Source organism: Symphodus melops (assembly GCF_947650265.1).
Source record: "Symphodus melops genome assembly, chromosome: 20".
NCBI lineage: Eukaryota > Metazoa > Chordata > Actinopteri > Labriformes > Labridae > Symphodus > Symphodus melops.
The window spans coordinates 19,732,675-19,760,376 of record NC_136710.1 but is presented as its reverse complement, the minus strand read 5'-3'; the positions used below and the strand labels follow the sequence as shown (position 1 = coordinate 19,760,376).

At 48.6% G+C, this 27,702-nt stretch overlaps 1 protein-coding gene and 1 long non-coding RNA gene across 2 annotated transcripts in view; both read left to right on the top strand.

The window, feature by feature from the left end:
* The window catches only part of LOC306841248, a 52,934-nt gene extending 25,232 nt beyond the window's left edge, over positions 1-27,702 (top strand). The window contains exon 2 of the long non-coding RNA XR_013781459.1: positions 27,347-27,702. This is a non-coding gene — a long non-coding RNA (uncharacterized lncRNA). The remainder of the gene's footprint in view (positions 1-27,346) is intronic.
* On the top strand, positions 769-27,702 carry pde5ab (phosphodiesterase 5A, cGMP-specific, b). The gene is made up of 13 exons (XM_079371008.1): positions 769-964; positions 2,589-2,639; positions 3,774-3,920; positions 6,857-6,982; positions 8,083-8,177; positions 8,261-8,348; positions 11,133-11,233; positions 12,112-12,189; positions 13,111-13,174; positions 24,129-24,203; positions 24,466-24,549; positions 25,113-26,008; positions 26,043-27,702. Exons 1-12 carry the CDS (start codon positions 812-814, stop codon positions 25,230-25,232), a joined length of 1,182 nt encoding a protein of 393 aa, XP_079227134.1. The 5' UTR covers positions 769-811; the 3' UTR covers positions 25,233-26,008; positions 26,043-27,702.

Genomic DNA, 27,702 nt, shown 5'->3' with positions numbered 1-27,702 from the left:
CGGAGGCCCAGAAGGGACAAAGGAGCAGCTTCACTTTTATTTTTTATTTTGTAGGAAAAAGTGACTGACTGTATCTTTAAGATAAATCTTCCACATGTATTGGTGAACGGACGGACGGTCAGATTATTGGAGGAACCTGAGAAAACATCCAGCCAAGCGCAGCATTAGCTCGTTTATTAGCCGTGTGCCGCTCCATCCATCACAGAGATTATCATCAATGACGAACCCCTCGGGAGATCAAACCTCCTCATCGCCGCTTGTCCAACCTTAAAGAGAGACATCCAAACAGCCTCACGATGACATCAGTGCTCTGTCCCACGCCCTTATAAGGTCAAAGAAGGTACAACAAACAGTCAGTGATAGGACGCTGCTCCATTCAAGCTAAAAATACAGACTTTATGAAAACTGTCACACTGAACATCCTCAAACTCGATTTTCAACCCCCCCCCCCCTTCGAGAAGTTTGGTATCTCCGGACTCGCTTCCTGGGGTCTCAAACTTTATTAGTGTCAGAGCCTAAAGGTCGTCGACCCCAGTTGGACCGCCATTACCCGTCAGCTTTTTTTCTCTCCGAGTGGCTGTTCAGCTGAACCAATCAGTGCTCGAGAGGAAAACAGAAGGCGTGGCGCTCCTGACCCCTGATCTACAGACGCCATGTGTGGTAGAAGGATGTTGTTTAACCATCCTTTAATACATTTAAATCGTTTTGATTGATTTTGTTTATTTTGAATCCAAAAATTGAAGAAGTATTGATCGCTTGTGTGCGTGTGTTCCCGTGCGTCTCTGCAGGTGTGTGTCAGTTGGTGAATAAGATGGACGAGGCGTCGGGCAGCGTGAAGGCCTTCAACAGAAACGACGAGCAGTTCTTGGAGGCGTTCGCCATCTTCTGCGGCCTCGGCATCCAGAACACACAGATGTATGAAACAGTGGAGCGAGCCAGGGCCAAGCAGGAGGTCACCCTGGAGGTCAGCCTCGCACTTCTTCTTCTTCTTCATACTGAAAATACAACTTACAGGTCACATGATCTCCTCCTCTTCAAAAAGTTTGCTCAGCCCTGCTCAGAACAGGCTGTTTCTGTGTCTGTAGCTTTAAATATGTAAATGAGCTGTGTCTGGCCACGCCCCCTCTCTGGAAGAGCTCGGGTGTACTCGCTGCTTTCTGGCTCCATGTCCTATTGTTTACGGTGAGAAGGCAGACTCAGAGGGCAGAACAAACACCTAGCTGTGGGAGTGTCACCCACCTGGGGGAGGGGCTACTGCCCTTTGTGATGTCATGAAGGGAACATCTCCAAACGGCCTGTTTGCGCACACGTTTTCTGAAAAGTGGATCCAGAAGACCGGAGATCAGAATGTTTTTCTGGATGTTAGCAGCGCTGGTATTATCTTAAGAACCAATCACAGCAGCTCTGATATTCAGGTGATGTCACTGAATCCTCTCTAACTCCAGAAGAGAGGGTGTTAGCGTCCTCCGCTGCTGTTGCTCTTTGATAACGTCTTGCTTACCTTTTTAAAAAAACATTTCCTCGAACTTCATCTGCACTTCAAAGCTGCCTCCTCTTCACTCTGTCATCTTTTCTCAAGTACGCGACACATTTGCATCTGGTCTTTTTTTTATTTATTTCTTTTATGCTAATCTAACATCGCCTCAGTTCAGCTGCAGGGTTTGATCAGAGCAGGAAAAGTAGGATGGATAACAAACAAAAAAAAAAAAGGTAGGTTATGATGTCATGATCTGTCAGAGGTCGAGTGTCTGCGCCTTGTGACATGCTAACGCGTTTGGACGTGACGGATAGATTAGCGGTAAGAGATTGTGTTTTGTAGCGAGGGGAAGTGAGGGTCCTCGCTAACATATAAAAGTCCACGTGTGTGTGTGTGTGTGTGTGTGTGTGTGTGTGTGTGTGTGTGTGTGTGTGTGTGTGTGTGTGTGTGAGCATCTCCTGCAGAGCCACATGTGGGTGTGTGAGTGACAGTGATGAGGACAATTTCAAGCTGCTTCTCGACACTTTTCCTGCCTTCAGCCTGTGTGACACTCATTAGAAGTGAGCCCACACACACACACACACACACACACACACACACACACACACACACACACACACACACACACACACACACACACACACACACACACACACACACACACACACACACACACACACACACACACACACACACACACTCTGTGGTGGAGCTGTCAGCTTCAGAGCTCCAGGGGTGAAGACTCCTCTCTGCTGCAGCTGACGCCCGCCTCCTCTGCAGCCCAGCGGCCTCCACTTTTCCCAGTTCAGCCCGGCCTCGCTCGGACTGGGCCGTCGCACTTCTGTGTGTGTGTGTGTGTGTGTGTGTGTGTGTGAGGTTGCTGCAGCCCAGACAGGACACAGAGAGTAATTGTAGAAAGTTTAATACTGACATGTAGCTCCTTCTCATGTCGTCTGATCTGGACTTGGTGGTCGTCTTCACATTGTTCAGGAGAAGTGGCGCTCGCCTGCGTTCATCACTCCACGTTAACGCAGGACGGGCCCGGCTCAGACCGCGGTCCTCCAGCAGACATCAAAGACTGACAGAGGGATTTCTTCCTCATGTGTTTCAGGTCTTGTCGTATCACGCCTCCGCTGCAGATGAAGAGTCCCGGGAACTCCAGGTAACCGCGGTAAATTCAAATTTATTCATTTAAAAATACACACTTCCACACGCCGACACGGGCGTGCGTGCATGCGTTAGTGACACACACACACACTGTCACGCTCACACACACACGGCTACAGAGAGTTTCACAGAGAGACCAGGAAGTGTCATACTTTTGTTGTGAGACCTCCACGTGCACCATGGGTCTTTGGTCTTTGTAGTCCAGTGATGTCAGCCTGCGTTATGGCGTCTGGCTGCGTCGCCAGGTTTAGATGATTAGTTGTTCCTCAGACCTCGCTAACCACGAGGTCGACGCCTCCGCTGCTCCCGCTGCTGCACGGCTTCACTTTTATGATTCAGAGAAAACAGCTTCAAGAGAGTCGTTTCAAAACTCCATTTCTTTCTAAAGTCAAAGAAACTACACGTCCCACAATCCATTGCGAACGATCCCTCTTGTAACTTTGCTTGTCATCGTATTTAGACGTGTTGTAAGATCTCGTAGTTTGTGATGTGAAATGTATAATGCAGCGTGACATCCTGTTAGCTGAGTAACTAGCTAGCATGCTAAAAATGAGAGGACGGTTTTTATTCTGTTATGAACTTTAAAAATGTTTCTTAAAATGTCTTTAGTCTCAAAATAGTCACATTTTATTCTCCACATTTGGTCGTTTTCTCAAAATGAATAGAAAGCTTCATGTTTGAGTTCAGTTTTGGCTTTTTCACTTTATAAATAAAGTGCATAAATTAATGAAGCGTCCTCCCTGCAGCCACACGGCCTCGTCATCGTTTTAATTGGCCGGCCTGTCCCTGATTGGTTCCTGACAGCGCTCGCAGGCAGCTTCCAAACATGAACCGTTAGAGCAGCGTTCACAGCTGGAGAGGGAACTGCACAGATTACAAACATGTATGCAGATGATCTTCTTCTATTTTAACGTGTTTTGAACGTCCTGACGTCTGGGTTTGTTCCCGTGTGTGTGTGTGTGTGTGTGTGTGTGTGTGTGTGTGTGTGTGTGTGTGTGTGTGTGTGTGTGTGTGTGTGTGTGTGTGTGTGTGTGTGTGTGTGTGTGTGTGTGTGTGTGTGTGTGTGTGTGTGTGTGTGTGTGTGTGTGTGTGTGTGTGTGTGTGTGTGTGTGTGTGTGTGCGCGTGAAGGTAGCCACCGTGCCGTCAGCTCAGTCGCTGCGTCTTCTGGACTTCAGCTTCAGTGATTTTGAGCTGTCAGACGCTGAAACCACGATGGGTACCATCCGCATGTTTGTGGACCTGAACCTGGTCCAGAACTTCCAGATGAAGTACACGGTAAGAAGCCCGGTTTGGATCAGAGGCGTTTATACTCACTGACTGCTCTCATTTGTTCCTCAGAAAGATTCTGTCTGCTGGATGTTCTTGGTCCCCTCGGAGAATGAATCAAATGTTTTGTTTTATTTGATGAACTTCCTTTCCATGTTCACCTGCAGCTGATTTTGATGTGACGTGAGACCAAGGAGGACACGTACAGACGGTTCATATGCTTACATAAAAAGATGTTTCCAGCAAGGATCCAGAGAAGAGGAAATAACAGGCGCTGACAGGAAGTGATCAGAGGCACAGACAGGAAGTGATCAGAGGCACAGACAGGAAGTGACCAGAGGCGCTGACAGAAAGTGACCAGAGGTGCTGACAGGAAGTGATCAGAGGCACAGACAGGAAGTGACCAGAGGTACTGACAGGAAGTGATCAGAGGTACTGACAGGAAGTGACCAGAGGTGCTAACAGGAAGTGACCAGAAGCACTGACAGGAAGTGACCAGAGGCACTGACAGGAAGTGACCAGAGGTGCTAACAGGAAGACCAGAGGCACTGAAAGGAAGTGAACAGACAGGAAGTGACCAGAGGTGCTAACAGGAAGTGACCAGAGGCGCTGACAGAAAGTGACCAGAGGTGCTGACAGGAAGTGATCAGAGGCACAGACAGGAAGTGACCAGAGGCGCTGACAGAAAGTGACCAGAGGTGCTGACAGGAAGTGATCAGAGGCACAGACAGGAAGTGACCAGAGGTACTGACAGGAAGTGATCAGAGGTACTGACAGGAAGCGACCATAGGCGCAGACAGGAAGTGATCAGAGGCGCTGACAGGAAGTGACCATAGGCACTGACAGGAAGTGATCAGAGGCGCTGACAGGAAGTGACCATAGGCGCTGACAGGAAGTGATCAGAGGTAATGACAGGAAGTGACCAGAGGTGCTGACAGGAAGTGACCAGAGGTGCTAACAGGAAGTGACCAGAAGCACTGACAGGAAGTGACCAGAGGCACTGACAGGAAGTGACCAGAGGTGCTAACAGGAAGTGACCAGAGGTGCTGACAGGAAGTGACCAGAGGCGCTGACAGGAAGTGACCAGAGGCGCTGACAGGAAGTGACCAGTGGCGCAGACAGGAAGTGACCAGAAGTGCTGACAGGAAGTGACCAGAGATGCTGACAGGAAGTGACCAGAGGCGTTGACAGGAAGTGACCAGTGGCGCAGACAGGAAGTGACCAGTGGCGCAGACAGGAAGTGACCAGAGGTGCTGACAGGAAGTGACCAGAGATGCTGACAGGAAGTGACCTGAGGCGCTGACAGGAAGTGACCGGGCGCTGACAGGAAGTGACCGGGCGATGACAGGAAGTGACCAGAGGCAGAGCACAAAATAGACTCTTCTTCAGCATAAACACCTTCGTCATCATCATAAAGGTTTTCTTAGAGAGCTGGGTCTTTAGCTTTTCCTCAAAGGTGAAAAGGGACTCTGCACATCAGATGGAGTTTGGAGGTTTGTTTCACCACTTGGGGGCGACAGAGGAGAAGAGTCGAGGTAGAGAGAAACTCGTGCACGTGCATGAGAGCGTACCGTGTTTATCAGGACTTTACGGGTGAGGCGTGCTCGGGGAACAGAACGGGGTGACTCTGCTGTGAAGGTTGGATCAGACGCCTGTGTTTGCAGCAGCAGCTGAGCTTTACCTCTGACGTGAGCAGTAACAGTGGAGGGAGATGGACTCGTTGTTGTTGTTGGATGTCTTCTCTCTGTCCTTGTATTCATTCCTGTAATTTGTTTTGTTTGTGTGGGTGTGATATTTGGTTTTGTTGTGTCATTATGTCAAATTGATGATGCTTTGTTAATACGGTTGTGTTTAAACAACACTGGATTGAGCTCTCAGGGCCACCGTACCCCATCAATCAAACCTGTGTTGTTTATCATTTTGGAGAGCGGTGTTTATGTGAGTGTGCAAATGGACTCTGTCCTCATCCCCAGGAGTGTTTACGGCTTTGGAGACAAAGCCTGCATTACATCACAACCCAATCCACACAGCGTTATTATTACCGCCGTATCACGGCAACGCAGAAGCACAACAACAGACAACAAGCAGCCACGTCGTCCCGACACGACCTGCTCTCGCTGCTCATCTCGGTGCAGGCCAAGAGCAGCTTTCAGGTCCATTAAATGCAGGAAAGGATGTCACCATCAGAGCGTTAAAACGTGTGTGTGTGTTTGCATCCTTAACACACACACACACACACACACACACACACACACACACACACACACACACACACACACACACACACAGAGCAGCATCATCTTAAACACCTCTAAGAATCCATCACCGCCCAGCAGACCCTCCTCTCTCCTCGTTGCATCCTTTAGCGGGTTTGGCTCGGTTCCTCGGCAGCGCTCGCCACCCTGAAGTGGTCCTTGTGAGTCTGCGGCTGACCTCCGGAGTGTCTGCGGAGAGAGAGAGAGAGGGAGAGAGAGAGAGAGAGAGTGAGAGTCTCATAAAGAGAGCCTTTTGATTGCAGGACGTTTTGGCCCCTCCCGCAGAGCTCGCCTGTCGGTTTGACCTCCAGCAGAGCGGCTCCGCCCCGGGGGGGAGTCAAACTGTGCAGGACGGTGTTAGTAAAAGACGTCATTCATCATCATGGGCAGCGATCCTGTGGAGAAAATGACACAGGACTTGAGTGAGATTAGCTCTCGGTGTGTTTCTGATGAAGCAGCAGAGAGCATTGATTAGCTGGCAGCGTGCTGAGCGTGCACTTTTAGAAAGACAAACATCCTGACAGTGGAGCCCTCTCTGCTCTGTCTTCCTTCTGCTGCTGTTTAACTATAAAGCCTCCACTTTAAACATCCTGCTGAGCAGAGTGGAGTCCGTGCCGCTCAGGTGATGTAAATGTCATCGGCGCGTCTTCTCGCTCTTTCCTCACAAAGTGTGCATCTGTGTTTCTGCAGAGTCTGTGTCAGTGGGTTCTGAGTGTGAAGAAGAACTACAGGAAGAATGTGGCCTATCACAACTGGAGACACGCCTTCAACACGGCTCAGAGCATGTTCGCCCTGCTCAAGTCAGGACGCCTCCAGGTGAGCTCGGACAGATTCTGTTTCAGGCGATCACATCGAGTTTCATCGTCTGCAAATCGACAGCAAAACCAGCGGTGTGATTATTCAGTAGGACGGTCAACAGGGCGGGAAACAGAGAGAGAGAGAGAGAGTGGGGTCACACCGGTCGGACTCGAACCCGAGTCCACTTGCATGACTAATCCTCCATTAGGCCATCTGCTCCCTCCAAAATCAAATGATCCCCTAACAGAAGTGTCTGTAGTGATCTTTAACTGTCTGGAAAAGCAAAACAAAGAGGGGAGGTCCTGCAGGGGGGAGGAGCTCAGACCTGCAGGGGGGAGGAGCTCAGACTGTAGGGGGGAGGAGCTGAGACAGGTAGGGGGGATGAGCTGAGACTGGTAGGGGGGAGGAGCTCAGACAGTAGGGGGGAGGAGCTCAGACAGGTAGGAGGAGGAGCTCAGACAGTAGGGGGGAGGAGCTGAGACAGGTAGGGGGAGGAGCTGAGACTGGTAGGGGGGAGGAGCGCAGACAGTAGGGGGGAGGAGCTCAGACAGTAGGGGGAGGAGCTCAGACAGTAGGGGGAGGAGCTCAGACAGGTAGGGGGGAGGAGCTCAGACAGTAGGGGGGAGGAGCTCAGACAGTATGGGAAGGAGCTGAGACAGGTAGGGGGGAGGAGTTCAGACAGGTAGGGGGGAGGAGCTCAGACAGTAGGGCGGAGGAGCTGAGACAGGTAGGGGGGAGGAGCTCAGACAGTAGGGGGAGGAGCTGAGACAGGTAGGGGGGAGGAGCTCAGACAGTAGGGGGAGGAGCTGAGACAGTAGGGGGGAGGAGCCAGGTTATGGAGGGCTGTGTAGGTGAGGATGAGGAGTTTGGGGGATGGGGGGCCGGAGGAGGTTTTGAAGGAACAGGATGATGTAGTCTCTGCTGCAGCACTCCAGTCTGGAGGGGATGAACCCGGGACGCACGCTCTCCAGGACTTTAGACTCTAGGCGCTTTCACTAACTAGTCCCACCCCCCCATTATTGACACTTTGAATGAATGTTCTTTGATTGAAACACAGTCAGACTGTCCGTCTTGTCTCTCCCGTCTCGCCCTCTTACTTCCTGCGTGTGTCCTGACAGGGTTACCTGAGCGACCTCGAGGTTCTGGCTCTGATGATCGCCACCCTGAGTCATGACCTGGACCACAGAGGAGTCAACAACTCCTACATACAGAGGTGCTGCACGACTCTATACTGTACATGAGTGTGTGTGTGGGAGCTCACTGTATATATCATGACGTGTGTGTGTTTGTGTGCAGGAGCGACCACCCGCTGGCTCAGCTCTACTGCCACTCCACCATGGAGCATCACCATTTCGACCACTGCCTCATGATCCTCAACAGCCCGGTACGCACGCACACACACACACACACACACACACACACACACACACACACACACACGTTAGCTTACAGCTATGCCGTCATGAAATCTCCGTATTTATTTGATTACGTTGAAGCTGATTTATTCCCGAGTGGCTCCCTGGATGTGATTCTTCTCTCGGTTATGTAAATCCTGACACTCGCTGTCCTCTCACAGCTGCAGCTGATTCAGTATGCAGCCGCTGAGCTCTGTCGCGGGCGCCATGGATTGGTCTCCTCCTGTCCTGGCGTCCCCGCGCGGCTCGCTGCCACACTCAGGAATGCGTTCAGAAGGTCGTTAGCTTGCAGAGCTACTCGCCGTCTTTGAGTCGAGAGTCTCATCCTTCAATGACGACCCGCAGATCCTGCCGAGTCTGTCAGAAGGCCGAGTCCTTCGCTGATGCCAAAAAACCCTGCAGGAAAACAAACGAGCTGTAATACAATAAAAACTTCACAAGAGGTGGTAATGTAATCGTGCGGCCATGATGTTATAAACACGCATCAATCAGGAACATCCCGGGTCATGCAGTAAGTATGCGAAGCCCTTTCTGCTCATCTGGACTCATTTCCTCAAACATATTTTGTACCCAGAGTCAAATCCAGGACGCCGTCCCTTGCTGGTTTCCTGCCCGGCCAAGCTTTGAGCCGCTCTCTGAGAAACTGAGCACAGCTCTGACTCGCTCCGCTAGATTCTGCAGTTTTCTGGTTTGCACGACACAAACTGGCTCTTCAGCAAAGTCACTAAAGAGCAGGCGTGGAAGATTATTTACATTGATGCTGCCTCTACTACCACAAGCTAGTGTGTTTTATAATGTCCCAGAACAACCAATCAAACGCTCTTCTTTCATAGGTTGGTGTTAGGCAGGACGTGGTCATGTGTGGCCCCTGATCATTATGTCACAGACCAGACCAGGTTGTAAAGTTGTGGCCATGAGATCCATGTTGCTGAGTCTGAGTGACACGCTGGAGATTCTAAGCCCAAAGTTGGTGCTCGCCATAAAAACAGAAAAAGAGACGGAGCCTCGTTGGTCAACAGCTGCGAGAGAGTCGACTCACTGCGGCCGTAATTATTCAAATGAAACATTCACCCTTCACTTTAAACCGTAAACAAATGTGCTTTCTTAATATGGGACCTCATGTGCATCTATTGGTCTTTGCAGCCCGCCTCTAGTGGACACTGGAGGAACTGCAGCTTTTTTGCAAAATCAGAGGTTGCAGGTTGCTCATAACTAAAGATTAACAGACTTTTAATTCTGATAAGGAGTCTCTGAGTCTTCTAACGGCTGATTTGCAGTGGAAAAATAAAGTGTTCTGTGCGTCACATAAAGCTGTAATCTGCTCTCCTCAAAGCTCTTCTCTGCACAGTGAGACTCCGGAGTCAGGCCTTCATGTTGTCGCCCGCTCGCCGCTCGCCGCTGCACCTCTCTCCGTCTTATTCTGCTCATTTTCCAGCTGCTAACCCACCTTCGAAGACTCTGATGGCTCCATAAAACAAAGAGACGAACAGCCCGCTCTCGTCTTTATGGCCTCAAAACAAACTCTGAATCCACTCCCGGCTCCGCGGCACCACTTAACCTCGCCGCTGCACGGACGTTTTTCACGAGCGCACTCTGTTAATGCGGGCAGACGAGCATTAATGCAAACACACGCCGCTCTCAGCCGCTCTTCAAATGAAGAATGTGTGTCAATGAACATGCTAATAAACACTCGAGGTGTGTGGGCCGCATTCAGCTATTCTTTTCGGGGGTGTGTTTATGTAGTCTGTGGTGTTGTCATGGCAACCCCCCTCACTGGCCAATCAGAGTGTCTGAGACGGTTTCTATCCCTCTGTGTGTACATTTTAACTAAGTATTAACTGCAGAGCCGTTTCTGTCTATACGACCACCATGTGGTGCGTTACGCCCCTGCTGCCACCAGGGGGCCTCACAGCTGCAAGTTCAGCCTCAACAGAAGAATTAAAATGTCTATTTATGGAGAAAACATATAATGAGAACATTTTTAAACATTTTATTTGGGTATCCTGAGTAACTACAAACCAGCAACATGTTAAATAAATCCATCCTGTCCTTTGTTTTGTGTTCTGCAGAAGTCTGACAACACAGAAATGCTCCGTTTCAAATGTGCTCCCCTTGTGATGTCACAGTGGGATTCTGGTAGAAAAAACAAAATCCCCTCCCCACCTCCAGCCTAGAGATAAACTGTTTGCGCAGGTCGGCCATTTTTATTCTCTCTACAGAGGAGGGATGTCGACTGGGAGAACTCAGGGGGCGGGGCTTATTGCATTTAAAGAGACACACACACCAAACGGAGCGTTCAGAGAGAGCTGGTTTCTTCAGGGTCACAAACCTCCTCTGCTGCTTGATTCATGTTATATTTGGACCAAAGCTCAGAAACACAGGTGATTCTTTTAGACCACAGGGGGCGCTGTTTGAAAAGAAAAGACATGTCCTCTTTAAATTAAACCTAGGATACAAAACTAAGCGTATCAGCGTTTCGTGTCGGCTCAACCTGCCTGGGTCAACTTGAGATCTTTCATTTGAATTCAGGAGAGGGTTTTCACAAATCCAGCCTGATTTCCTCCGAAAGAGTTAAAAGATTACTGCGTCTCTGCGGATCATCCAAAAAGGGTTTGACAATAGAAAGGCCCCCTAACGGCGTCTTTCATACGACCCCCAAGAAGACTTGATTAACGTGTCAATAAAACACAGAGCTGTCCCTACACTGACACTTCTTCTCTCCTCCCTCCTCCTCTGATTTACCACCTCTCCAGGGAAACCAGATCCTGAGCGGTCTCTCCCTGGACGAGTACAAGGCCACTCTGAAGATGATCGAGAGGGCTATTCTGGCCACAGACCTGGCGCTCTACATGAAGTAGGTACCAAACGTCAAGCCCAGGTGCTCGTCTGACTGGAGAGGGGACACAGGACGAGGAAAGGTCCGATTGGGCCAAAGGGGAAGTGACTGCAGGCTATTTTGGACAGATGGACCGTCATTAGTTTCAGTCAGCACTAAAATGAAGGAGAAACTGGTTTCCATCATCGGACGCCATCTTGATTATCCCAGTCTGCGTTTTTTAGAAAGTTGATCATCCAATCTGTCTCCAGTTATGAATCTGAGGGCGGAGTGATAGATGGCGTCCAGAGGCTTTGCAGTTGAGGACGAGTCAGGATATGTCGTTGTAGTACAAAATAGCGCCACTAGGCGGTGCCTCTGTTATGTTGTGAGTCGGCGGAGGGACTACGCCTGGTCTAGTGTGTGAGGCTGCAGGTCATCTATGTTTACCTGTTCAGGTATGATCTGGGGAATTTGGCGCCGTAGAGACCTGACGTCCTTCTGAATGAAGACAAACCATCTAAATCTGTTTGATTTTGTATTTTCCTCTTTTTTTTAAATTGGGCAGATGAACCTGCTCACAGAGCTGGATGAAGAACTTTCTCAAACTTTCTTATTTCGATCCCTAAATATGTAAAAACAGAGCGAACTAGAATTTCCCTGTCAAAGCCGCAACGAGGCCTGAAGTTGGTGAAGTGTCGCCTCGCTCTTCTTTTCTTTTATATCTTTAGCACTGTTTGTTCCACTTATCTTCCTCCGTGATTACAGCTGTTATCTCCTCCCTCCCTCGGTCTAGACTGTGGGTGGCAGGGGAGGTAAGTACCTTTAATATGAGGATAATTATCTGCTGTGTCATTACCTGTACGTGTGTGTGTGTGTGTGTGTGTGTGTGTGTGTGTGTGTGTGTGTGTTTTCAGGAGGCGGGGGGAGTTCTTCGAGCTCACTAAGAACAGTCAGTTTGTTTGGGAGGACGAACATCACAGAGACCTGCTGAGGTGAGCGCCAACACGCCGTCACAGAACATCAACAGTGAGACAAATCGGGTTTGATTACTATCAGAGTATTGTAAGCCAAGACTGGTATTAAGTTAAAATAAATAAATAAATGTGCAGATATTATCAGAAATGTGTGAATGTGATTTTCTTTTCTTAAAATATTTTGAGCACTTTTCCTGCTTTTATTGGAGCGACAGGACAGGATAGAGTCAGTGAGGTTGGATTTGAACCCGGGCCGCTCACTAACCACGAGGCTGTCGACAACCTCCAACCATGTCATCTTCTAAATTTATTCAAAGTGGACTTTATTCAAAAAAAAAAAAAAAAAAGTTACAGCACGATAATTTAGTGTCCAATATTTTTGATTGATGCCTCATGTGACCAATCAGGACCTTCCCATTCACTAAACTGCTGCAGCCAATGAGAGCCTGAATAGAAACAGGCCTCTCTCTCCCCCCCAATCTCTCTCTCTCCCTCTCTGTCTCTCTCTCTCTCTCTCTCTCCCCCCCCAATCTCTCTCTCTCTCTCTCCCTCTCTGTCTCTCTCTCTCTCTCTCTCTCTCTCTCTCTGTCTCTCTCTCTTTCTCTCTCTCTCTCTCTCTGTCTCTCTCTCTCTCTTTCTCTCTCTCTGTCTCTCTCTCTTTCTCTCTCTCTCTCTCTCTGTCTCTCTCTCTCTCTTTCTCTCTCTCTGTCTCTCTCTCTCTCTCTCTCTCTCTCTCCCTCTCTCTCTTTCTCTCGCTCTCTCTGTCTCTCTCTCTCTCTCTCTCTCTCTCTCTCTCTCTCTCTCTCGTTGATGTTATTCAGACCTGGGAGTTAGCCCATGATGCTAACATGTAGCTCTATGCTTTTAGGGAGGTTCTACTGATCATTAAAATGTGAATGATTATAATTATATACTGTTTGAATGTTTCTCCTCTTCCAGGTCGATGCTGATGACTGCGTGTGACATCTCAGCGATCACGAAGCCCTGGCCGGTGCAGAAGAGGGTAAAACATCCACACATAGATTATTGATTTGTACTTTGGGTTTGTTGACTCTTCGCTTCCTCTGCTGCGACTCGTGACCTGACGCATACCGACGGAAACGTCTCTGGAAAAAATGTCAACATCATTCAAACTTTACAGCCGACAGCCAAGCTCAAGATGTTAAGCAATGATCCCTCGTCTGACATTAGCCTCTCTGTGTGGAGTTAGCATGTCCCCCCCCCCCGTGCTAGCGTGCTAGCGTGGGTTTTCACCAGGCACTCCGACTTCCTCCCACAGTTCAAACACATGAGATCTTAGATGTCAACAATCACAACATCGTCCTCAGTCTTTAATCGCACTCTGTCGCCCCCCGGTGGAGGAACCAACTTCCAAACTCCTTTCGGTCCATAATTTGCACCTTTAAGAAAAAGCTAAAGACCCATTTTTTTTATGAACACCGACTGTACAACCTTCATGATGTTAACGATGATGATTGTAGTAGAGATAATGAAAATAGTTCAGGCTGGGCGCTAGTTCTGTGTTAATCACTAGGTTCACATCCAAAGTGTCGGCCAGAACACCACTTAAGGCCACGGTTCCAGGGAGTATGATGAATGACAGGCAGAGAGAGATTTCACTGTTCAGCTTTGTTTACTTCCAACCAAGCAGCACATACAAATAGTGGTAACTGGTTGCTTCAGTTATGCATTTGAACGTGAATGGGTGTGTGTGTGGTCTCTATAAACAGAAAGAATAACAAAATACAGTATCAATAATACAGAATAACAAAGGACTTTACCTATATAAAGTAATATCAGTGAAATATAACACAGCAAGCGATTCAGTAATAATAAATCACATTTCTCTTTACACTAACTTAAACTATCAAACATAAACACAGAATGTACAGGCCTCTTTAACATTTCAGTCTATACAATACAAATCCTCTAACTACAAAAACCAGGATGCTTTTATTTTGAAACATGCAGACGAGCTGCTACATCCGGTTACCAAATTAGCGTAGTTGGAACGCAACATTAATAACAATACTCAATTGACATTAAACACTTTCGGCTCAGTCATAACCGTCTTAATACGACGTAATAAGGGTATAATGGACATGCCTCCAACATGACACATCTCACACTGACGCACAGAGTCAAGTGAGCAGAGGGACGTAAATTAGCCTGCATGCAATCAGCTATCATTAACGGGACCGATCATACCGCGAGCACGCAGGCTTCGACTTTCACTCAACCAACAACATCAACCAACAACATCAACATGAGTAACAATGTGATAACTATACAAGAGGTAAATACTCACACTTTCATTTACGCACACACAGCTTCTATAGAGTTAAAACGGCACAACCGAAGCTCTCTCGTCTGCCTGTTGATACTGCGGTGACACTAATTAGCATATTATGACTCATCACATGGGCAGGCTCACTTCTCGGGTCATCAGACATACCCCTAACTTTGGGCCTTTTCTACAGCCGCCCCCAAATGTAAACATTTGCTCATCAATAAAGGCAACAAAGTTCAATGGTTAAGTTGAATTTGCGGTAGTGGAATCATCCACCTCTTCTCCTGAAGGAAGTGCGGGAAGCACCACCAGTCTGGCTACTGGCCGGGTGTACACTCTCTCCTTTACTTTTACGTCAGCAGACCTGATGCGCCCGTCAGGGCTGGGATGAGTCTTGACAACCCTTCCGATTGGCCATAGAGCTCTGGGAAACTGTGGATCAGCAATCATCACCACGCAGTCCGGTGCAATGTCAGCTGGAGTAGCCTGCCACTTCTGGCGAGCTTGAAGACTTGGTAGATAGAGGCGGATAAAACGGGCCCAGAAGTGGTCTGCCAAGACTTGCGAATGCTTCCACCGGCGGCGGCTAAGGAGCTCGTTCTCAGGGTAGACTACCTGAGGTAGAGAACCATCTGGCCGCCCCATCAGAAGAACATTCGGAGTTACTGGATCCGGGTCTCTGGCATCTGAAGAGACATAACCCAAGGGCTTACTGTTGAGGATCCCTTCTACCTCAGTAAGCACAGTGATGAGCACCTCCTCGGAGACAGGCTGAGCACCCACTGTGGCATAGAGGGCACTCTTCACTGTACGTATCTCCCTCTCCCACACGCCTCCAAAGTGGGGAGCCGCCGGGGGGTTAAAGCGGAAGGCGATCTTTTGTGGTGCAAGGAGCTCTTGTAGTTCAGGAGAGATTCCCATGAAGGTCTCATGGAGTTCTCGCTCACCTCCCTTAAAGTTTGTCCCCTGGTCCGAGAACAGTTCTGCTGGCGTTCCTCTGCGGGCAATGAATCGACGGAGGGCCATCAGGAAAGCGTCCGTATCTATGCTCGTAAGAAGGTCCAGGTGAACTGCCCGGGTAGTGAGGCACTTGAAGATGATCCCCCATCTCTTCTCCCGACGCCTGCCCACCTTGACCTCGAATGGGCCGAAGCAGTCCATCCCTGTGGAATAGAAAACTGGCTTGAATAAGCGCAGACGAGCTGCTGGCAAGTCCGACATCTTTGGTACAGCGGGTTTGGCCCTCCATCGTTGGCAGTCAGCACAGCTATACTGGTGGCGCCGAACAGCCTCACGCCCTCGCAGGATCCAGAACGATCGTCGGAGCTCAGCGAACACCCGCTCTGGGCCTGGATGGCTGAGGCGGCGATCAAAGTCCTGAATCAAGAGCTTAGTTACTTGATGACCTGGATCTAGAATGACTGGGTGAAGAGCCGCCAGTTCGAGGTCTTCTGCTCGACGGAGTCGTCCACCAACACGGATGAGCCCGTCCTTCTCATCCAGTTCAGGAGACAGAGTGAGAAGTCGACTACTTCTAGGGACTGGCTTACCAGCTTTCAATAGGCTGTGCTCCTGCTGGAAACTATCCATTTGAGCCCTCTGGAGAATCAACTGCTTTGCTCGACGGTAGTCTTCAGCAGTGAGGTTATCATTAGAGTTGGCCGCCCCATGCAACCCCTGTACTGTCACATCTACCAGCTCTCTCCAAGAGCTGTGATGACTCGGGTCTGGAGTGGGCTGACTCGATACATCAACAGTGACCCCGCAGAAGATAGACTTACGCAACTCTGAGGTATCCTCAGCTTGGGGCACGGCGAGATCCTCTGGCCATGAGTCTTGCGATAGCAGGAGAAAGGAGGGTCCCTGGCTCCATCTGTTGGGCTCGACAAGCTCCTTCAGCGTTTTCCCACGTGTCAAGTCATCGGCGGGGTTCCTCGCTGAGTCAACGTATCTCCAGGCGTGCCTGTCAGTTAGCTCCTGTATCTCGGCCACGCGAGTGCCGACGAAGACTTTAAATCGGCAGGACTCAGACTTCAGCCATGTCAGCACCGTTGTGGAGTCAGACCAGAGGATTGTCTGATTGATGTTGATTGTGAGCTCCTTTTCCAGCACCCGTGAGAGCTGGGCACCAGTGAGTGCAGCACAGAGCTCCAATCGGGGTATGGAGTGAAGTCGCTTTGGAGAGACTCGAGAGCGGGCCATCAGGAATGACATATACGTTCCACCCTGTCTGTCAGTAGTCCGGAGGTATGCTACAGAACCATAGGCTTCTTCCGAGGCGTCGCAGAATATGTGTACCTCCCTGTGAAGACCTGAGATGTCCACCTCCTTTGGCAAGTATGGCCGGGGCAAGGTGACCTGAGACAGGATCTGCAGTTCTTCCTCCCAGGCCTCCCACTGCTGTAGAAGCTCCTGAGGTAGTAATGGATCATCCCATCCTCGGTGCTTGTCCCAAAGGTGCCTGACGAGTATCTTTGCCCTGGTAGTGTAGGGTAATATGAATCCTAGGGGGTCATATTGACTCGCCAACACTTTGTAGATGTTGCGCATCGTGGGTACACCATACTCTACACGACGATGCTTGTAGCCTAGGATATCAGCGTGAAAGAGCCAGCTTAGCCCTAGAGTGGATTCTGGGGCCTCTGTCTTGTTCTGAGTCATCCATAGGTCAACACTAGCAGAGCGGCTCTCTACTGGCAGGTGGCTTATCACATCTGGTCTATTGCTGGCCCACTGTCGCAGTTCAAACCCTCCAGAGGCTAGAAGGGCTCGTAGTTTGTCGACAAGGCACCTCGCCTCGGTGATGGTTGGAACACTCTGGAGACAATTGTCCACATAAAAACACTTCTCCACTGAGAATCTCACCTCGTCATCTGGCTGGCTGTTATCAGTGACATGGCGCTGTAAGGCAAATGTGGCACAACAGGGGCTACACGTCGTTCCAAACGGTAGCACCTGCCACTCGTACACTGCAGGAGGCTCTGCTAGACGGACATCTCTCCAAACGAATCTGAGCAGGGCACGATCTTCTGGGAGGAGACGAACCTGGTGGAACATGCCTCTGATGTCTCCACTGATTGCCACAGAATGCTCTCGAAAGCGTAGCAGGACTCCCAGAAGCGATGCTCCTAAGGTTGGCCCAGGCAACAGGTAGTCATTCAGGTTCTGCCCTCGATACTGATAGGAACAGTTGAACACCAGCCTATTCTTTCCATTATGGCTCACCATATGGTGTGGGATATACCATGTCTCTTGGCCTTCCTCCACTGGTGCCTCAGGGCCACACTTGATGACAGAGCCTGCCTTGATCAGTTTCTCCATCTCAACTCGGAAGGATTCAGCTTTGGCAGGGTCTTTAGCCAATCGCCTTTCTACACTTCGTAGACTGGGGATGACGGCCTCTTTAGTGGCCTGAAGGAGCGGCATGTCCTTTCGACGGAGCAGTGGGGTGGCATAACGTAATATGCCATCAACTTCTACCCTGGTGGTTTTGGCCTCAAGGATACTTATGGCCTCTTGGTCCTGCCTTGAACGTGTGACTATCTTCTCACTTCTGAATGGAACAGTATCAACCTGCCATAGTCTCTCTACGTGCTTCATCAGCTCACTAACCTGAGGTGCTACTGTGGTGAATAGGCACTGCTGTGGTCGGTTGAGGTGGCAGACTACACTAGCTGGGCCCTGAAGTGTCCAGCCCAGCCTAGTGTGAATGGCGGCAGGCCCTCCTGGAGGTCCCAACCTGACGGGTTCGATAGGTGTGACGAGATGGGGGTGGTCACTCCCTATGAGAAGCAAGGGCTCCACTCTCGTGAGGTCACGGATAGGAAGGCCAATAAGGTGCTTGTACTTCTGCTGAAGTTGCTTAAAGGGGTAGGTATGGTCGGCTAGCCCGATGCGAGCAGAAGTGAATGCACCTGAAATCTTGAACCTTGTCTTTGGCTTTGCAGGAGAAGAGACTGTGAATGACACTGATTCACCACTGAGGGTCTGTACATCCTGTCTAATTGTACGTAGAGGTAGGTCCTCTGGGGTCCCCTGCACACCTAACTTCTCCGCCGCATCTGGCAACAGCATAGTCCTCTCTGAACCATCGTCCAATATGGCAAAGGTGTTGAGTGTTCGGTCACCATGGTGAATGCGGACACGGACTACTTTCAGAAGAACTCGGCTGCCTTCCCTTGGTCTGTCTAGGTAGAGTACCTCAGTTGTAGCCCTTGTTCCGTGGTTCTCCACCGTGGGTGTTGTCGCTGACTTAGGTGGTCTCACATTGACCTCATGCAGCACCTGGAGATGCTTCCCCTGGCAGAGACTACATGGCCTTTTCAAGTTGCACTGGGCCGCCCGGTGTGGCCGTGCACAGCGCCAACACCTTCTATTATTCTTTATCCATTCTGTTAGCTGCTCTTTAGTTAGCTTAGATACTGCTATACATTGACTGAGGTAGTGCTCCTCATTGTTGCAGAATGGACAGTATGGCCTGCTTTTGTTTCCTTTAAAGTAGCTACCTGACACCGGGACCACAGGGGTCCTGGCAGCTTCTTCCACACCGTGGAGGACAGTGATGGATCGCTTGCCCTGTCGTCCTTCAGATTTTGCCCCCAGCTTCTCCCTAGCACCTCTCACCGCTAACTGCCCTTCAGAGTCCTGGCACCAAGACTCATATTTCAGCCATTCGGAAAGGTCTAGTAAGGTGTGGGACCGTCTGCCCTGATGAAACATGCAGCGGCGAAACTCTGCTCTCTGTTCAGGTGGCAGCTTACTTAGCAGACGAGCAACATGTGAGCCACACTGTAATTCGACTTCTCCATCGGGGCCTAATGTTCTCAGCATTCCCACAAGTGACTGAATCTGGAGTGCAAACTTCTCAAATGCAGTAAGGTCTCCACGTCTGATGTCTGGGCCGTCCAGCACAGCAGCTATCCGCCTCAACGCTATCTGATGTGGTTGGCCATACTTGTCATTCAGGGCAACCATCGTGTCTGAGAAGGGCATCGGAGAGTTGAGGTAAGCATCAGCAATTAACTTGGCCTCTTCTAGGTGTAGATGATCGACCAACACCTGGTACTTAAACAACTCAGTTGCAGTCTGTGGTAGGAGGTTCTCCAGTGAGATCTTGAGCCGTGCAAACTCACTAGGGTCCCGACTTGAGAAGTTGGGAATTGTTGGGCGTGGTCCATGGTAAGTTGGCTCTGGATTGCTTCCTTGAGGTAGTCCAGTAGGCGGTTGGTGTGACCATGGCATGCTTGAGTGCTGCTGTGGCAGGACTGAATTATATCCAAGCCCACTCCTGTGACCACCATAAGCTGCAGTAAACTTGGATCTAACTATAGGACCACCGTATGGCAGTGGTGGAGGCTGAACAGGCTTGAACCAGGGAGATGGGTAGGTATTATCATACTGTGGCCTCATTGCAGGAGGGACATCACGAGCTGAGTTTGGGAGTTGTGGTTGACCCACAACATGGTCAATGGTTGGGGTTGGCATCTCTTCCTTAACACCGTAAAGCTCCTCTAGTCTCCTATTAAGGCGATGCAGCTGGGGTGGGTTGCTAGGCGGTGGTACTTCATGTACCTGTGCTAACTGTGGTGGCGGTGCAGGCCAGTCGTCCTCTTCTCCATCATAAGATCCACTTGCTGCCGGTGGCTGTGATGGCTTCACCATTGACTCTGAGTTGTGAACATGAACAGAAGATTGCGTCTGCATTTTACGTACAGCATCCACTAGTTGGCTCATTTCCGATCGCAGTGTTCTCAACTCATCTAGCTCTGATGACATGCGTCTCTGTGTTTGCTGAATCGTGTGTCTCTCCTGACGAATGCCCTCTAACTCTGCTCTATAATCCTCATATGGCCGTCTGGGGTGCAGCGTGCGAGGTAAGGGAGTGAAGTGATCTGGTGACCGGTACCTAGATTCTTCCTCTGAAAACTGTGGGGAGACAGGCTCGTTTTCACGAATGTGCCGTTGGCCCAGACTCTCATAGCTCAACTCCATCTCCTGGAGAATAGCATCCCGCCTCGGCAGGTGACTAGGTGTCGGGGAGTCATAAGGGGAGGTTAGGGAGCTCCTTACTCTATTCCCCTGTTCTGGCGTCTTCACCTCCTCTCTGGGTCTCTGACTGATGTGATCCACCTCGTAGTCTGCATAGCGTGCAGGGAGGCGAATGTCACGTCTGGGGCGTGCACCACGAGCATCATACTCCGGAAAATGATCCATCTCTGACGTAAACCCAGTGATCCGGCTCGAAGGACCATTAATGTAGTAGAGATAATGAAAATAGTTCAGGCTGGGCGCTAGTTCTGTGTTAATCACTAGGTTCACATCCAAAGTGTCGGCCAGAACACCACTTAAGGCCACGGTTCCAGGGAGTATGATGAATGACAGGCAGAGAGAGATTTCACTGTTCAGCTTTGTTTACTTCCAACCAAGCAGCACATACAAATAGTGGTAACTGGTTGCTTCAGTTATGCATTTGAACGTGAATGGGTGTGTGTGTGGTCTCTATAAACAGAAAGAATAACAAAATACAGTATCAATAATACAGAATAACAAAGGACTTTACCTATATAAAGTAATATCAGTGAAATATAACACAGCAAGCGATTCAGTAATTATAAATCACATTTCTCTTTACACTAACTTAAACTATCAAACATAAACACAGAATGTACAGGCCTCTTTAACATTTCAGTCTATACAATACAAATCCTCTAACTACAAAAACCAGGATGCTTTTATTTTGAAACATGCAGACGAGCTGCTACATCCGGTTACCAAATTAGCGTAGTTGGAACGCAACATTAATAACAATACTCAATTGACATTAAACACTTTCGGCTCAGTCATAACCGTCTTAATACGACGTAATAAGGGTATAATGGACATGCCTCCAACATGACACATCTCACACTGACGCACAGAGTCAAGTGAGCAGAGGGACGTAAATTAGCCTGCATGCAATCAGCTATCATTAACGGGACCGATCATACCGCGAGCACGCAGGCTTCGACTTTCACTCAACCAACAACATCAACCAACAACATCAACATGAGTAACAATGTGATAACTATACAAGAGGTAAATACTCACACTTTCATTTACGCACACACAGCTTCTATAGAGTTAAAACGGCACAACCGAAGCTCTCTCGTCTGCCTGTTGATACTGCGGTGACACTAATTAGCATATTATGACTCATCACATGGGCAGGCTCACTTCTCGGGTCATCAGACATACCCCTAACTTTGGGCCTTTTCTACAATGATGGTTTTGATTCTGATTGGTGACGTCATTCTGTATCCCTACTCTGATTGGCTACCTGAGACCCAGTCGATTAAGTTGAAGCTCTTGATGCTTCTTTCGTGGCTGCAAGTTGAAGCAGTCCAGCAAGATGAGCGATTCTCAACGTTTTCATGAAGAAGTGTCACTTTTTAATAACACAGTTAACCCTTTCAGTGCCTCCTCACCTGACCTCACCTGTCCCTGAGCTGTTTCCTCTCTCGACTCTCCTCGTTAGGAACCACAGCGATGGTGAAAGTCATGACAGGCGCACACACTCCATGCATGTGTGTGTGTGTGTGTGTAGACAAGTGAGGGCTCATTAATAAGAACAGCTGTGCTGCTGTCCTCAGATGACACCTCTGAAAACATGCAGTAAACATTCACATGCAAATATGTTCTGCTGTTAAAAAAATCACACACACACACACACACACACACACACACACACACACACACACACACACCAGCACCTCATCCGGATCTAATTATCAAACTGTAATTCTCATTTGCCGACAACGAAGGAGAGATTATTTCCTCTACGAGAGGAGAACTTTTATATCACTTTAAGGTGCAGTAAAATCCTCATTTTGAGTTTCCAAAGCTCTTAAGAACCATTGCCACGCCCCCCTTCCAGAGAGGGGGCGTGGTCAGACACAGCTCATTTACATATTTAAAGCTACAGACACAGAAACAGCCTGTTCTGAGCAGGGCTGAAATAGAGGGGTTTATAGACATGATCAAATACAGGATCAGAGTGGATTTACAACAACACACTTCACACACATGATGAAGAGGAGCGAGGACACTGATTTCACCTGAAGAGGAGGAAGAGGTCATGTGACCTTTAACTGTTTTTCACCTGAGACAGCACGGTGACAGAAAACAGCCGGCCTGAGGCTGTTTCTGAAAACACTGAACTGCATTAAGTTTGTGTTAAAAGTGGGCGATGCCAAAGCAAATAGTCGGCCTCAGTGGAGACGGGACCATTTAGGGTCAGTCATTACTGTACAGCTATTACAGACACAATGTTGTAACTGTTAGCTGAAGAAACTGTCGAGACATATTCCAAAACTATTTATTAAGACCCAGAAATATATTCAGAAAAATAAAATCTAGGTCTTAAAATACCAAAATGAACCTGCAGATGACGAGTGGACCCAACTGTTCTTCAGCTGGATCATAAAAACCTGGCTGAAGTTTGAGGCAGCGGATCCTCCAGGATCAACAGTTTGGATGTTCTCACGAGCACAGCCGCAGCTCTCTCTCTCTCTGCTGTTGTTGGAAGTCTAATGAAGCGGTGAAGTTATTTTAACTCGGCGCTCGCTCACTTTGCTGTGCAGACAAAAGTCGTCTTGTGTTTTTGACAGACATGAGGGTAAGTAAATAAAGACAGAGGTAATTAGCCTCGGCGGTTTGCCTCGTGCTAAGTGTTAGTTTTTGTCGGCTATAATAGACTCTCTCTCTCTCTCTCTCTCTCTCCCTGCAGCTCTGTAACTCTGAGCCTTGATTACCCAGTCAATCAGCGAGCTGCAGATGGCTTACACACACACACACACACACACACACTCACAGAGTGATGCTGATTGGAGCTCCAGGCTGCAGTCAGATCTTATTCTCCTCGTCGTAAACAGATGGAGAACATTAAGTTAGACCGACTTGCCAGACCCCGTGTTACTTTGTCTTATCGTTGACGTGCTTCTTAAATTCCACGGCGCTCGAATGCTGCACGTTGTCTTTCTCTTGGTCTCTATAAATCAGCCTCCCGGGATGATCATCACACTTTCTGCCACAGAGTGTTTGTGAGGTCACGCCAAAAGAAGTTGTGTTCTGCATTTTTAAATGTCACTGAGAAATATGTCACAGCGAATCGAGAGGGATGTTGTGTTGAGGATATTTGGCCAAGCTTAGTTAGAAAAGAGGAATCTCAGAAACCTTAAGCCGGGCTCAGACTGAGCCTCAGATCACCTCTCAGGATGTTTGGATGTTTTAGAGTTGGTACAGATGTTTAACCCTCTAAAGTCTGGTTATCACTCTGCATCAATGAACGCTGTCAAAACAGTGCGAGCCCTGCAAGCCCTGTGATTGGTCCTCTGGCTGATGTTTCCTGGATTTTTACATTTAAGGTGTCGATTTAAAATTCAGCAGAAGGAAGAACGCTTTTTATCAGCTCCAACTCCAACATAAAAAAAAGCTTCAAAATGTCTCGCAGACTTCCACATGTTTGATATTTTAGATTTGAAGGAGCCAATAAGAAATAAGCGTGCAGGGAGACAGAGCGGTAGATGGTGCCATGTGGTGCCATCAGTGTTGATAATGTTTGAACAGGTTTGATGTTTTCTCTCTTAGTCATGTTTGTTTATCGTGTCTTTGTTTCTTTTCTCTGGTGCAGATCGCTGAGCTGGTGGCCACTGAGTTCTTTGAACAGGGTGACAAGGAGCGACGAGAGCTCAACATTGAGCCCAGCGTGAGTACAACGTCTCACGCTGTGGGGTTCCTCAGGGATCTGATCTGGAGCCTCTCTGTTTTAATCTCCCTCTGCTTGTTCTTGGCTTTTAATCATTAAAACACCGAACTGTATCACTGCAAGTTTACGTAACACTGAATTTGTCCTGAAATCTAAAAACACTTTACAGGAGGTGACGGATGTTCACGATGCCTGATGAACTGAAAGCTGTTAAACTGCAGACTTTTCTTCACGTCCTGTGTCTGTCCCTGTCTCACTGTAGGACCTGATGAATCGTGAGAAGAGAGATAAGATTCCCAGCATGCAAGTGTCCTTTATTGATGCCATCTGTACTCAGTTATATGAGGTAATTCACTTGTGGTTATTTCTGTTTTTTTTTTATTTCTCTGGAAACATCTGCACCAAATGAAGAGCTGAGAAAGACTTTTTCGCTCGTGGCTACGGCAGACGTTTGTCAGGAAATCAGGAAGAAGAGAGGTTTAAAGTTGACCCGTTAGTGTAACAATAACTTGTGTCAGATCATGAGGTCATCCCAGGACGAGTCAGCAGTGGGCGCTAAACGACGCCATAGTTCCCCCGATATGAAACCAAGAATTTCACCAGACGGCTTTAAAAGCCTCTACGTGAACTCTCTTCTCCCAGCGCTGGAGAGCAGCCCTCCACTGGCAGCCCTGCAGCGTTCTGCCCCCTCCCGGAAGGCTACGAGAGAGCTGGCCAATCAGGAGAAAGTGGGCATGTTGGGGGGGGGGGGCTAAAAGGGACAGCAGCTGAAACAAACAGTGAAGCTGCTCTAAAGATATAGTAAAACAGATTTTTTTTTAAATGAGACACAAATATTGTCTCCTCCTTCTTCATCCCGTTCTGCTCGTAATGTTCTGAGTTCAGTGTGATGTCCTTTGTGTGTCACAGACTTTGGCTGGAATGTCGGAGTTCTGCTCCCCGTTGTTGGAGGGATGCCAGGAGAACCGGCAGCATTGGAAGCTTCTGGCCGAGGAGTGTGAGAAAGGGCTCGTCAACGGCCTGGTGTGATCACAGAGGTTCCACCCTGCACCACATGGTCTCACAAAAAAAATCAGGAAATAAGCGTGAAAACCTGGAAGGACAGATATCACACATCGACCCTGTGAGGAAGGAAAAGTGCAGGATCAAATTCACTTGGATAGCTTTTCTGACATCTTGGGTCTTAAGACATGAGGGGGATCAAATCTGTCTGAAGTCGAAACAAGAAGCCTCTGCAAAGATCCCCTGACTCATTTTCTTTAAGATACGTTACACACCATCGAGGGGGCGTGGCCTGATTCAGGGCTCGTCTCAAACGATTCTCCGTCCAAACAACCTCCAAGTGTTCGACGTCGACGCGATCGGTGTTGCCAACTCAGCGACTTTCCACGTCCTCTCTGTGACTTTTGATTTAAAGAAGTGACGTCCAATTCAAATGGCAAAAAAAAACCAAAAATCAACAGAAACGAGTTCATTTGTACTTTTAAACATATTTAGTTTTTGTATATATATAAACTGACTTTTCGTCTCCCACAACGTTATTTCTCTCCTGCAGCGTCCGTTACGATTACATGCAAATTGCCTTTATGCAAATGAGGCGATGATGTAATTTAACGACATGTAGATCAGCCACTAGTTATTTTCCTGACAGAGGACTTGGCAACACTGAATACGATTATTTTCCATTTCTCTTTTTGGCTGCAGAGCGAAATGCGCGGCCAGCTGACGACGTCGATCGTCCTCCATATTTGTTTTTCCCCCTCGAAGTCACGTTTTATCACGCGCGTTCCTGTGAGATCTCGTCTGTGACAGCGGTCTGTCTGATGTGAGTGTTCAGAGGATTACTCATCCTCCTGTCCGTGGTCTCCCTCGTCTTTTTAAACCAGCTCAGATTAGAAGATGGTCTCGTGTTGTCGCCGGCCCTTTAAGACCCAGGATGTCACATGGTAACGTAAAGCAGGAAACTGATGTTGTGTGTTTTGTCTTTGAGGTCGTTCGCTCATTTCACTGAACCTTTGTGACCCCTCGTCTTCCTGTCCTCACTGTCCGTCACTCACCAGAGAAGAAACGAGTCAGCACTAAGCTATATTTATTACCATAGCCCTTTTTATTTTTGCACAGAGTGGCTTTCACCTTGAAGACTCACGCGCACACACACACACACACACACACACACACACACACACACACACACACACACGCACACGCACACGCACACGCACACACACACACACACACACACACACACACACACACACACACACACACACACACACACACACACACACAGGACCTTTCTCTGATGGCTTCCTCCACACGCTTTGGGACCGCCTCCCCTCACTCCCACAGAAACAGGAACTTCATGGAAAAGGTGATTTTACGTCACCTGTGCAGACTCGTTAAAATCACTTTTTTTTAATGTTTAAATCTGAACAATTCATCTTTTTTTTTTTTCTTATTTAAAAACTTTCATGTTTTTGTCAACAAACGTTCTCGTCAGTGGCGTCTTCATGGCGACAAATGAAAGGTGCCACTCGCTGTTCACCACGTAGGCGGGGAGTGTTTGAAATAAAGGTTTTCCTCTTCCCGCCCCCACACACACACACACACACACGCACACACACACGCACACGCACACGCACACTGTCCACAATGAAAACACAAAACGCACTGTTACAGCTGTCATGAGCACGCCAAGTCAACGAAAATGTTCTCGCCATTCCTCTGCAGCTCCTCGTCAAAGTTGTCTCTGCTCGCCAACACAGTGAGAGAGTAACTGTGTGTGTGTGTGTGTGTGTGTGTGCGAGCGTGCAAAACGTCCCGTTAGCACTCGTTTGGTCACGTCTGCCATCGCACTAAACTCGTGTGAACAAACCTGACAGCGTCGGCGTACGGTGTGATGTCATCAGCGTGTTCCCCGTCTACACGTGAACATCTTACATGCTGATAGGAGTCTTTTTTTAAAGCTCGCCGCCAGCGTGTGGACGAGGCCTCCACGGGAGCGAGGGAGAGGAGAGGGCGGTTTGAGAATCGGCCCATCGTCCCTCTCAGGCGGCGGCGGGTTGACGTGATTGGTTCAGACGTCTCCGTGACCTTTATATAATCTTTACTGATAGTTTAAATGTCTTCACACACACACACAGCCCGAGAGAGTTTGAGTCTTTTATACCATTTTTCACTCGTTGTCGTAACTATTGCATATTTATTTTATCTCTTTTGTATATTTATTAGAGTTTCTATATTGTACTGGAGCACAGGAAATGTAGTTTTCTTACCTTTTCAACTCGTCTGCTTTCTGAAGGACTTCTCTTCGTAACGACTCCGTCAGATGACACTTTGAAATGTAATGTTTTGTGTTTTTTTTGTTGTTTTTTTTTCAAAAATGTAAAAGGAGCCAAAGACAAAGGCCTGAAATTTCACGTGAAAATGGGTCCAGATTTTTCCACTGCCTTGTTGTGATACGATAGGACCAGATCACGATTAAACAGAGAGAAACTTT

Excerpts from the sequence above, each read along its gene's own strand:
- pde5ab (XM_079371008.1), top strand. The coding sequence starts at position 812 with ATGGACGAGGCGTCGGGCAGCGTGAAGGCCTTCAACAGAAACGACGAG. Across the intron at positions 6,983-8,082 it reads TCAAGTCAGGACGCCTCCAG|GGTTACCTGAGCGACCTCGA; the intron begins GTGAGCTCGGAC and ends GTGTCCTGACAG. Across the intron at positions 13,175-24,128 it reads CCTGGCCGGTGCAGAAGAGG|ATCGCTGAGCTGGTGGCCAC; the intron begins GTAAAACATCCA and ends TCTCTGGTGCAG.